The 12124-nt window shown below is 40.4% G+C and overlaps 1 protein-coding gene across 7 annotated transcripts in view; it reads right to left on the bottom strand.

Moving 5' to 3' along the window:
* The window catches only part of RBMS3 (RNA binding motif single stranded interacting protein 3), an 862898-nt gene that overhangs the window by 108096 nt on the left and 742678 nt on the right, over positions 1–12124 (bottom strand). For all 7 annotated transcript variants that reach the window (XR_013225653.1, XM_077304656.1, XM_077304653.1 and 4 more), the window contains one exon: positions 3725–3831. Coding sequence is in view for 6 of the 7 variants with exons in the window: in XM_077304656.1 (XP_077160771.1) it covers positions 3725–3831 (107 nt within the window). In the remaining variant the exon portion in view is untranslated. The remainder of the gene's footprint in view (positions 1–3724; positions 3832–12124) is intronic.

Below are 12124 nucleotides of genomic sequence, written 5' to 3'. Positions count from 1 at the left end.
CGACAAGCCGGCATGGTTCAAGAATGGCTTTCACAAAATCAAAATATATATAAATAAATAAAATGAATCTTTAACTAGTGGGACAGCCTGGAGGAAATCTCTCTGCAATCTTAATTCCTGGGCAGAAACATGAAGGAGAAGATGGTCCTTCAGATAGCTAAATCCCAAACCATGTACAACATTAAAGGACCAAAACAACACTTTGAATTAGTCTTGGGAGCAGACTGATAGCCATTGTAACTGCTGAAGTATAGGGGACATATATTCCCCATAGTTAGACCAGCAGTCTAGCCGGAGCATTCTGCACTAGCTGCAGCTTCCGAACACTCTTCAAGGGTAGCCCCAATTACAGCACATTGCAGTAGTCCAATCTAGATTTATTTATTTATTCCATTTTTATACCGCCACTCCCAGCATAGCCAGCTTTTGGCAGTTTATATTCAGTAAAACATAATAAAATACATCCATAGATGTAACTATAGCATGGGTCACTGTGGCTATATCTGACTGACCCAATATGCTGATGACTCACCAGCCAGATGTGGACAAACACCCTTAGAGCCACAGCAGGTATACTAAGTTTACTGCTGTGTCATGCAGCACTCCCCACCTGTGAACCTGGCTTTTCAAGGTGAACACATCCCCATCCAAAACAGGGAAGTTGTGAAGTTCCTGGCCTGCCTTTCTACTAACCCAGGAAACCTCTGTCTTGTCAGAATTAACTTTCAGTTTGTTCACCCTCATCCAGCCCAGTACTGACTTCAATCACTGACTTAGAACTTCAGCAGGATCCTTGGAATTAGGTGGGAAAGAAAGACAGGGCTGAGCATCAGCTGCATATTGGCGACATTGCAGCCCATACTTCCAGATGGCCTCTTTCTACAGCCTCATATAGCTATAAATAGACTTTGGAGTTAAAAAAAAAACCTAGATAATATTTATATGATGCTTAAAAGTATAATGAATATTATTAGCACACTATTTAGGCCTAGTACTAAGTACCATTGGGATAACTGAAATTCACATCTCTGATATATCCAAAGCATACAGTACATTGTGGTAGCCCTCAAGGCACAATGGCATTATGTCACAAAAAGCTTCCTACTTCCAAACTTCAGCACAGACCAGGACAGATGACATGATGGGCAGCCATGGAAGATAAGAATGGATTTATAGACAGTTTAAAACAAAATGTTTTTGACCCTACAGAGTTGTCAATAGTAAGTGCTATATAAATCTGTCTACAAGGGGCTTTCTGCGGCAGTCTATCTTATCAAGGCCTTCTTGTGCAGTCTTGCTTCAGCACATTCTTAAGATAACAAACCATAAAGGCTCTAAAATGAGACTTTTTAGTTGTCTTGGATCACTAGCATAACAATACATAATGACCCCTATGTCAACCTACCATCTTAGTGCTGCTGCCAGACTGGCACTCAGTATATACTAAAAATACTGGAAAAAAATTGTATTGGAACAGCGCATGGTAACCACATTGCAAAAGTGAGCAATTTGCATGCTTTTGAGAATGCCTTCCTTGTTTGCTTTAGCGGGTCACTGGTGGGGGTAATGTATGCTCCTCCCTAACCTAATAGCCCACAAGATACATGCCTACACAACCAAGCCATATTCTAATTTGAAGATGGCAATGTGGTTTAAAACTGCTAAACCCATAAAAACCACCAATGGCGTGCCATTTAAACATTCAGAAAAACAGCCCAACAAATAAACAAAAAGGACATGCATTTTCCCTCCCCAATTTCTGTTTACAATTGCATTGCAAATTTACACTATCATCCAAATCACACATTTAAAGTCTGTTGTTTCCTTCAAAATGAGCAAGCTTTTTATTAATAATGCGTTTAGAAAGATGAAGACTTTAAACAACCAGATTTGAACCCAGCAGTTCAAACGGATCACTATGTAACTAATATTCACGAGAAAGAAAGAAAGAAAAGAAAGAAAGAAAGAAAGAAAGATAGATTACAAAGTTTGATCTCCCCTTTCCAGTTCTTTACTCTTGCTAATCACATATGGAGTTACTTTAGGTCTCAACACATGGTTAGGATAAGGGACCCTTTTCACCTAAATATTTGGAAGGGAAGAAATGAGGGGAAGCAAATGAAAATTAACCTGTTCTAATGGCCCCGTGGGAAATGGCTGAGAAACCATAATAAATCTTGCTTCTTGTCATAACAGAGACAGAGAACAGAACTTGTAAAAATGAGCAGCTCTAACCTGCTTCCCTCAGACAGAAAGGTGGGCCTGAAGACTTATTTCCTCTTTTTAATATAATTCCTAAACCATAACATCAAAAAAGAATAGTAATGGGGGGGGGAATCTGATGCAATAGAGCAGGGGTAGCAAATGCTGGCAGGGGCTCATGGGAATTGTAGTCCATGGACATCTGGAGGGCCACAGTTTGACTACCCCTGCAATAGAGGGATGGGTTTATTGACTATAGAATTCCTTTCCCCACGAAATCAAGTGTAACTAGGGTTACCCAATATGGGTTGGGAAATTCCTGGAGGTGCTACCCAGGGACAGCACAGTTTGGGAAGAGGAAGGACTTCAGCAGGGTAAAATGCCATAAAGTCCACCTACCGAAGCTGCCCCCCCCTTTCAGGGAACAGATCTGTATATTCTGGAGATTAATGGTAATTCCAGGAGATCTCCAAGCCCCAGGTGGAAGTTGGCTATCGTAGATATTGCTTTATCATTCTGGTGGTAAGACATGTTCTTTAGACCTCCTAGTATCCAGCAAGAAATATGGGAAGTATCTTTGGACAATGGAAGCATCTCCTCCCCCCCCCCCTTCAAGTCAACCATGGGAAGTCAGTCATGCAGACTCCCAGCCTGCAAAAGTCAACCACCAACTATGTTGACCTGTGGGCTGAACTGCTTTGCATTTCTGTAGTCAGGGAATGGATGCAGTAGAAACGGAACATCTGATCCTCTAAATTAGATCTATGCATTCTCAGTTTACATGTGAATACTAGGTTAGACATTTCCTGCCTTCTACCATTCCTCTAATTCTAGCATTCCTTCTGCCTCTTCTGATTGTATAAGAGGCAAAGATGGGCAATTTTGCTTGTTTCCTGCTTCTGATTAGGGGTGCTAATTTGTTTTGTTTGTCCACACAGATTACCCTACACCTGACCACAATTTTTGAGGCTCAAGGGAAGCTGTTGGAGGGGGGGCAGGAAGGAAGGTGATACCTTTGGCAGGCAGTGAACAGGGTTCAACCCATTAACTTAAAATGGAACGTTTTCCATTTTAGCAGTAATGCAACTTAGAACACCATTTTAACTTGTATATGTACTTACTGACCTGAAAACTGCAAACCTCAACCCATTTATGAAGAATTTATATGTGTATTTTGCTAGTTTAGTACCAATCAAAAAATTGTAACTAAATTAGTTGAATGTTTAAATGTACACTGGTAGGCCAGGTTCTTCATATGGTTATGGCAGAATGACTATAGGGCAATCCATGGGAGGTTTGTATGACTTTTTACGGAATCATATCGACCTTGCCTTAATCGTAAGCAGCATCACAGAATATTCCAAAACCGTTATACCCTTCTAAGCCCATGAACTTTAACGGTGGCCTCAGAAGGGTGTAACCCTGTTTAGGATTGCATTGTTCAGGACATTCACCCTCTTCTAGCATGACCTTTGAAGTAACAAGAACATCTACCAAACCGTATCCGGTAATAGTAACTCACCTCTCCTTCCCTTGGCCACGGCCTCCCATTCTGCGTGTACTTGCTTTGATTCTGCCGTTTCTTTTGCCCTCCATCAGCAAATTTGCACAGCAAAGGCTCCGTTGGGGCTGTGAAGACAAGAAACCCAGTTTGCATTAGCAGCCCTTCTACAGAAAGTGATTCCACCAGCAACTGGAATGCTGAAAGGTTCACCTTTGAAGCAAAATTCTACCTCCTCCAGAATCTTTTTGCTATTTTTAGCCTGTTCTTTCTTTCTTTCTTTCTTTCTTTCTTTCTTTCTTTCTTTCTTTCTTTCTTTCTTTCTTTCTTTCTTTCTTTCTTTCTTTCTTTCTTTCTTTCTTTCTTTCTTTCTTTCTAAATACTAGCATATCTTTTAAAAGTGTAATTAACAATGAAAATATAATTTAAGTCCTGCTATGACTGCCCCATCTACTACCCTCCTTCAGAGGCAAGATTTTTCTTCCTCTTTTCCTTTACTGACTATGCCATCCTAGTAATGTGTTTTCTTCTTTGCTGAAGCGCTCTGGCTGCCTTGCCCTGTCACACTATGATATTTTGGCTATTGGTTCAGCCCACAAACTTGAGGGAAGAATCAGGAGCCCCCCTTAATGTAAACAACTTAAATGGCACTTGAGGTTTTTTGTAATTCAAAAACAACAAAATAGTTTAACATAGAGGGGAAAGGTCAGTTGAAATCAGGGGTTGAAATTTCTGAGGAAAAACGAATACATGCAGATACTTTAGTTCTTATGTTTCCGGCTAATCAGAGTTTCTTAAGCTTTTCACATAACTTCAAGAAGGCTGATATACTCTATCCAGCCCTTTCTCTTGAAAAACCTGTACCTGTCTTGAGTTATTAACTTACTGCTAGGGTTTCTACAGGCAGTTTCTATCCACAACAGACTAGGGATCTCTGCACCCTTCAGAACTAACTCTCTGTTTGACTGGGTAGGGGATTTTCTTGTCTCCCTAGAAGATCTTTCTCCTTTCCTTGGATTGAATGGTCTAACTACCCATTTGTCCTTGCCAACTTTTTCCAGCTTTCCTGTCTGTGTTAAACTGTTCTCAGCTAAGGCTGAAATTCAAATGAATTACCCCCTCATCATTCAGCTCTAAAGTCTCTCTCTGCTCATACTAACCAATCACAATCAGATCTCCTGTCAGTCAAGGCTCCCTAGCTCTGTGAAGAATTAACCCTTCATAGTCCTTTACCTGTTTGTATAGTACGTCTAGCCTTTTAAAAGTGCAGACTGTTACAGATGCAGACATGAACAAATTAAGAGAGGATGGTTTATACAATTGTGAACAATGGATAGATAACACTTTTGCACACTCTTTCATAGTACTAGAACTCAAGGTCACCCTCAATCAACCAAAAACAAGCTATTATTTTTATTGGTTTAAATTATATGTTGTTTTGAGCTGCTTTGGGTCTCATTGGGGAGCAAAGCAGCATCTAGTCTAGATAAATAAAAATCTGATGAAATTGTTTGGTAGTAGGTTGAGAAAGACAAAAGGAAAAACTCCACATAACATACAAATTAACGTGGGAAATTCACACCGACATAATAGCTTTATAAAGGGGACAACATAGCTTTATAAATGGGATTTACACATTCATAGGTGCAGTTACTATATAGAGCTATTAGCTTTGAAATCATTGTGGAACCATCATGTAAAGGGGTAAAATGCCAGTGGACAAACAGTGAGGAAAGACAGTTGTCCTACTTGCGTACTTCCTGTAAGCCACTCTTAGAGATAGGATGCTTAAACAGATAGATCCTTGGTCTGATGCAGCAGTATTCTTATTATGTTCATTATAAGATTTCTTCATTGGAATGAAGACATTGGTTCTTCTAAAGTTGGTTACATAGTCACAACTGACATTAGTGAAAGAATAAACATTGCTGATCTTGGAAGGGGGGGCAAGTCCAATTTAGTCATCTTTTCACTCTTTGTCTCTCTGCACCATATGCTTACATATTTGAGCAAGCAAAATAAATATAAGTAGATGAAAGGAGACTTTTGCCAAACAATCAAATTAGCTTAGTTTCCCCTATTAAATCTTTGTAGCTTAAGACAGCTGGCATACGACCTTTTTTATGCATCTGAGGTGAGATCCCAGTCTTTCATCATGAAATAGTCTACCCAGTCAGTGCATTACTATTCAAATGAATGTTCAAAAGACTGTACATCACAGCTTTGCCTGAAAGACTACTGACAGAAAAGACAGAATGAAAAATCATTCCTAATCTGTCAAATCCTCATCTGTTTAAAAAGATTTAGTTGGCAGATTTCAACCCTTGACATTGTCTATAATATCCCTCGCTCCTATTGTATGCCTGTATGTTTCAGCTGGAGAGTTTTACTAAAAAGGCACTGAGAGCAATTATAACACAATTAAAGTGAATGGAGAAGAAAATTACTTTGTGCCCCAAATATTGAGGGGTCCAATGACCCCAAACATAGATCCTTGACAATGCAACAGCTGCATTATGTTTATACTGCTATTAAAATAAATTTAATAAACCTAAATAATGGTGTGGTGTAACTTACAAAAAGATACCAGTCATTTCAATGAATAGGAATTTCTAATATTTTTGGTTGTCTATTACAGTAAAAATTCTAGAACCAAAACAATTTCCATTAGAAACCTTTTCAAAAGGGTAGCTGTGTCAGTCTTTTGTAGCAAAGTAAAACAGAAATGAAGTGGCACCTTTAAGACTAAAGGAAACAACAGCCTTCTTTCATTATAAAATTCTGACCCTCCTGGACCTCTCTGGATGAACATTCTGACATCAGAATTCAAATAATAGGGGAGGGGAAGTAGGGAAGGTCCTTACTGAAAATCACAAGCCTTGCATCTCTAATGTTTAGTCTCTCCCGCCAATTTATATAAGTCAAAGCCTGAGATCTGTTTCTACAGGGAGGCATCTATCTACATGCTGCAATAAACATACAGGTGCCTTCTGAAATAGTAGCTAAGAGGGTTCATCATGAAGACAGAAGGCTAGACATCCTGGTAATTTATCTGGTATCTCACTTAGCAACTGGCTGTATCATATTACTGAGAACAAGGATGCTTGCACATTCACTTCCGAAACAGATGTCTGAAGCTGGGAAAACGGGTCCCAGAAAATAACATTGCATTGTCACTGTAATGCAGCAATCCCACCCAAACAAAGTGGGACTTACTCCCAAGTAGACTCACGCATAAGATCAGGCTGCCTTTCATCTGGATGCAGCACGCAGGTTTAAAATTTACAGGATATCTGAGATTCTGATGTATATATGGACATTGGTCCCATCATTAATGGCTATAGATTAACAGATAACAGTAAGTATACCTTTCTGAATACTTGGGTTCCTTCCATATAAAATACCTTCAAGCACTGAGTCAACAGTTTGGCACTTCAAAAGTATTTGGGATGAGAATCCTCAGCTCACTTTTGCTGAAACTAGTGTTTCGCATCAAAGACAGCAGCCTGCCTTAGAACCACCAGGTTAACTGTAGATTAGCATTACAAACAAAACAGGCCCTTTGTTTTTTCTGGAGATGTGATTTTTATCTTGTATATATCAGTTTCTTCTCCAAAGCCTGAGTACAAAACTTGTGTTATGAACATAAAAACTAGCCCTCTGGAGCTTTTAAGATTGCTGAAAGTAATGATATCAGATTTAGCTCAGTACTAGAGGCCAGCATGCAATACACTCACTCTGATTTAAAGGTGTTGTAACATATAATATATGGAAGGAGAGACGGAATCACAGAATTCAGAGGGCCATGAGACATCCCAATCGGAACTGCTGCCGTGTTGCCGATAAAAATGAGTCACCGCAGGTAAGAAAATATAATGTGGTACGTTTGCGAATGTGGAAGAGAGGACTGAGAAGAAAGATGAAGGGGTTTGTTAGGTCCTACATTTGCTTGCCACTGATAGTCTAAATCTGTTGTCAGGAATCTCTGAAGCCAGGTCTGAGTCCAAAGTTGTCATGTTGCTTTTTATTGGACAAGGGTCTCAGGATAGGGCCTCAGAACAGAGCAAGAGGAGGGGGTTTCTTTTCACCCAGTTTTCCCACACTGCTCTGCCAAGTACCTATTTCCCACCTGACTCTTCCTTTCTGGCTGTTCCTGGGCACAACTCCCCCAAGGGAGGGTGAACACTGGTCTCAGACCGTACTCCCACCCCAACCTAGACATGGGAGTGACAGGCTACTAGGTCAATGGATACTTGCCTTGGATTAGTAAACTCACTATCCCATTCCCTTGAACTTCTTTAAAGATCTGACTGTCCTGCCCAATCTCCTCAATTCTGTCCACTGTCTTTGCCCAATATCAGAATTCCCCTGAATCTCAGTGTCAGAGTCCCCTCTGGAAGAAATTTATCTGGACTGGCTTCTGCTGCTGAGCATGCTGGTAAGAGATGGCTGGGATCCTTCAAGCTGTTTGGCTCCTAAGCAGGCTCTATCAAAACTACACCTTGATGATAGAGAACTTCCCCAGCCCTGGGGCTTGCTGGCACAGCATGCCTTCAGTGTGACTAGCAGTGTGGCTAGGATAAGAATGCACTCGTGCTTGCATTATGGGTTGAACAAGTTTCATAGGGAAATGGGCATGAGAGCATTCCAAAACCATGTTTTTCAGTGTGCATAACAATGTTTTAGATCAGGGCCTAAGGTTCTGATCCTATGCCTGAAAGCTTATGCCTGAGCCCCATGGTATTTCAGTGTTCTTAACTAGACGGGAAATGGAAGTAAAAAATGCCTTATAATGACTGGTCTTGTTAAATATATCCTGACCTTATATATTCCACAGTTATTCCACTGATTCAATCTGAGCAATGCTAGATGAACCGGCTATAGGGCTGTGGTTTCTAAAAGAAAAAATAAACATGTACTTGGCACAGTTCTCTGACCTCTGCTAGCAAAGTCATAAATTACTTTATTTGAATGAAAAATGATGCCATATTATTTTACTGGTATGCTATTACGGAAGAGAAACAAAGTCAGTTTTCATCAAATGGCACCAGCAAAGTTTAAAATGATTCCATGTACTTTAATTTACAGCCCAAGATCAGATACCAACAGCCTGTGCTGCTTTCTAGTTCACATCTAATGGAAGTAAAATGAATTTCTAGTAAGAGGTGACCCTACAAGCACTTGTGGTCAGCCATTCTACAGCTTGGCATTATCTTTAATGTTCTCCTGAGGAGGAAAAATGCTGAAAATGCAAGCTTTTTGCACGGCAAAAAATACCACATTGTTTCTATCTTAAACCTATTTTATCATTCTAATAGCCTTTGGTATTGATCAACATACTATTATCCTATCAGATGTCTAGTAGCATCAAAGCTAGTAATATTTGTACTGTAATGAAAAATGAATTTGACTCACCTGATACGGGATGTTTAATGCAGGCACTTAAGAAAACATTTTTATAAACAATAATATCACCATCACATTCATTTCCTTCCTGTCTAGTATTACAGGAACGAGAATTGCTGGGACACACACACATGTGTGTTTTGAATGTAAATCAAGGGAAATTTGGCAAGCATCTTTGTCAATAAAGGATGATTCTACCCCCACTTATAAATATTTATAATTAGTGTACATGTACATAAAGATTGTTTTGGCTAATGAAGACAGTTTGGATCATTTTGTACTCATTTTCTACATTTGTATAGCTAGGACCAGCAAAGCAAATAAAAAACTAATATAAATTGAGTAAGGAATTAACATGCAATCTTCTCCTGTCCATTTGTTTAGTTCAGGTGTGCATAGATCAGTACTATGCTAGGCCTTTTAATGCAAGAGATGTTTGTAAACACAAAGCAGTTAGTGGAAGAAAGTTTGTATATACAAATTATGTACATTCTGAAGATTAGATCAATATATAATTGCCAGAGGTGTTGAAACTAAGGGCCTTTTCGCACAGGGATCTTTGTTGCAAATTGTTTGCGGAATGAAAAATCGCCATTTAAAATAGTGGAATTCGTCGTTATGCATACCTGCCTTTGTAGTGGAATCAGTTGCGTTTTTTAGCGTTTCCCACAGGCTTCCGGTCTCGGCAGAAATCGCTAGAAAGGAAGCGCTATTGCCAAGCTCGTCCCGCCCCTGGCCGTCAAGCAGCCAATGGGCAGCCGTTAGCATGCTCCCAAACAGCCCCATTCCCTTTAAGAAAGGTTTTTTTTAAAAAAAAAAAACGACCCATAGCAATGAATCTAGGTAGATTCGTTGCTACGGAGAGACCCATCCAGCTGCCTAATGTGAGCTGTCGTTTGATTGTATGATCATTTGCACGCTGCCTCGAGTGATAAAAAAAAAAATCCCCCCCCCCCTCACGGGCACGATTTTCAGCTGAATTTATTTGTAAAAAATAAAGGGACTTTATTTCAGCAAACGGGCTTTTCAGTTGTTTGTGCTTAGTGACTAAAGGTGAAGGACTGAAGCCAGGGAAGCCTCTAAACAGAAAGAGGCTCGCTGGTGCGTTTATCCCCGCTCGCTCGGAGAAAAAAAAATGGCGATCGCTTCGCCGGAAGTTTGGAGGAGAGAGCCAGGGGGAGGGACTTTGAAGAACCAGCAACAATGGTAACGCACAGATCTTTAGCGCTACTGTTGCAGATTGGTTGCAGGAGTGTATCGCTATCCGGAGGGTGAATCCACTTTTCTGGATTCCCCTGAAAGCGCCACAACTAAGCGCTTTTTGCTGATTGGTTTCAGGATTGTTGCAGATTGTCTACGACGTCCTGGGTTATGTCAAATTAGTAGCGTTTCCAAATAGCAACCATTCTGCTACTTTGAAGCCGTGCGAAATGGCCCTAAAAGTTGAAATGGGCATGACAGAAGCTACTGACCCAAGTTTCTTAGTACCAGCTTGACGACAGATGGAGACAAGAAGGCTATGCATATAAGTGTACAAGACCATGATCTTTATTAGAGAGTAAAGCTGCCTGATCCACTCACATTAAGAACAATTGATGCCTGCCCATTTTTGTGAATGAAAGCAACCAACACCAGCTAATTACTTTTCAATGTGTTTTGTCTTGATAACAGAAAGGACTAAGAGATGAGATGATAGCCATCTTCACTGTCATGATAGTAGTTCATAGCCTGAGGAAGAGTGCAAGCACTCGAAAACTCACACCTTAACCTGTGCCTCCCGACTGCTGAAGGAAAACAACGAGGCATAATCGTAGCTAGTAATTAGGCCTTCATGATATAAGTGTGTGTGTGTGATCCTGAGAAAGGAGCAAAGGAAATAATACTATGCAGTGTAAACTTGCCAAAAAGAGCGCCTAGTATTTTAAAAAAAGTTATTTTAATTAGCATACCTACATTGTAATTAATTCTTGAAATGTTTTTCGTTTACAATAATAGCTATATTGTTCATCCTCTCCCCTTTGTTGGCTGTTGTTGATTCAGTCCATTCACAAAGATATATAGCTGTAGGTAGGCTGTAGGTCGGCAGATCCATTTTTATTCTTTATGACTGATTTCTTCAGGTACCTTAATTTAGGAACTTTCTAAGCTACCTTTATGACTTATCAGAAAATATATTGATGCCCTGCAGGAGTTTTTCTTCCTTTTGGTATACTGTTTTCCAAGTCGCAAGTCAGCTTCTAAAAATCATAACCCCCCCCCCAAAAAAAAAACCCTGCCAGATGTAGCAGACTTGTGTTAGAAAGCCAATTTCTTATTCTTGGGGATGTCTAATGCATGCTTCTTTATTACTTAAATACAGATGTTTATATTTGATGTGAAGGCTTTTTCACAGGCCAAACTGACAAGTATTTGGGAGGCATTTGTTATTATCGTTCCAATATGGCTACAAATGACCTCCTGAACCAAATGGATTTGTTTCTGCTAGCCTCTCTGCTATGATCTATTATGCTTTCTCATTGCCTATGATAGTTATACTGATCAATTCACATGAGCTACCTAAACCATTCATATCTGTTCCACTTAATATTTCTGATAAGGCTAGGAGGAGGAGCTTAAGTGCCACTCAGCACTTATCACTCACTCAGGGTGGTTGCCCCGTTCCTGAGTGCCTCCTCCTCCAACCGGTTTGCCTGTCTGTCCAGCGGCCAGCCAATCACCTTCCATCTTCCACCCCTGACCATCCCCACTTCCTTCCACTTCCCTCTGAGGCTCAAAAGCTGAAGATCCCTGTTGCATGAGAGCTGCACCTGCTGGTGAGTTCCCTTCCCCAGGGCCTCCAGCTGGCGGCCTTTCCAGGTCCTGGGGGGAGGGAGAGGCCATCCACAGAGTTCTTCCACCACTCCCAATCTAGTGCCTGTTTTATTCCTGAATGCAATGGGCTTTGTCCCTAGTTAGTTCCTATGAGTATGTTCCGGTCCCATTTAAGCCTTTCTGCTAGTTGATAGCTGCCAGCTC

This window comes from Paroedura picta, chromosome 11 (genome assembly GCF_049243985.1).
Source record: "Paroedura picta isolate Pp20150507F chromosome 11, Ppicta_v3.0, whole genome shotgun sequence".
Taxonomy (NCBI): domain Eukaryota; kingdom Metazoa; phylum Chordata; class Lepidosauria; order Squamata; family Gekkonidae; genus Paroedura; species Paroedura picta.
This window is presented reverse-complemented; position numbering and strand designations above follow the sequence as displayed.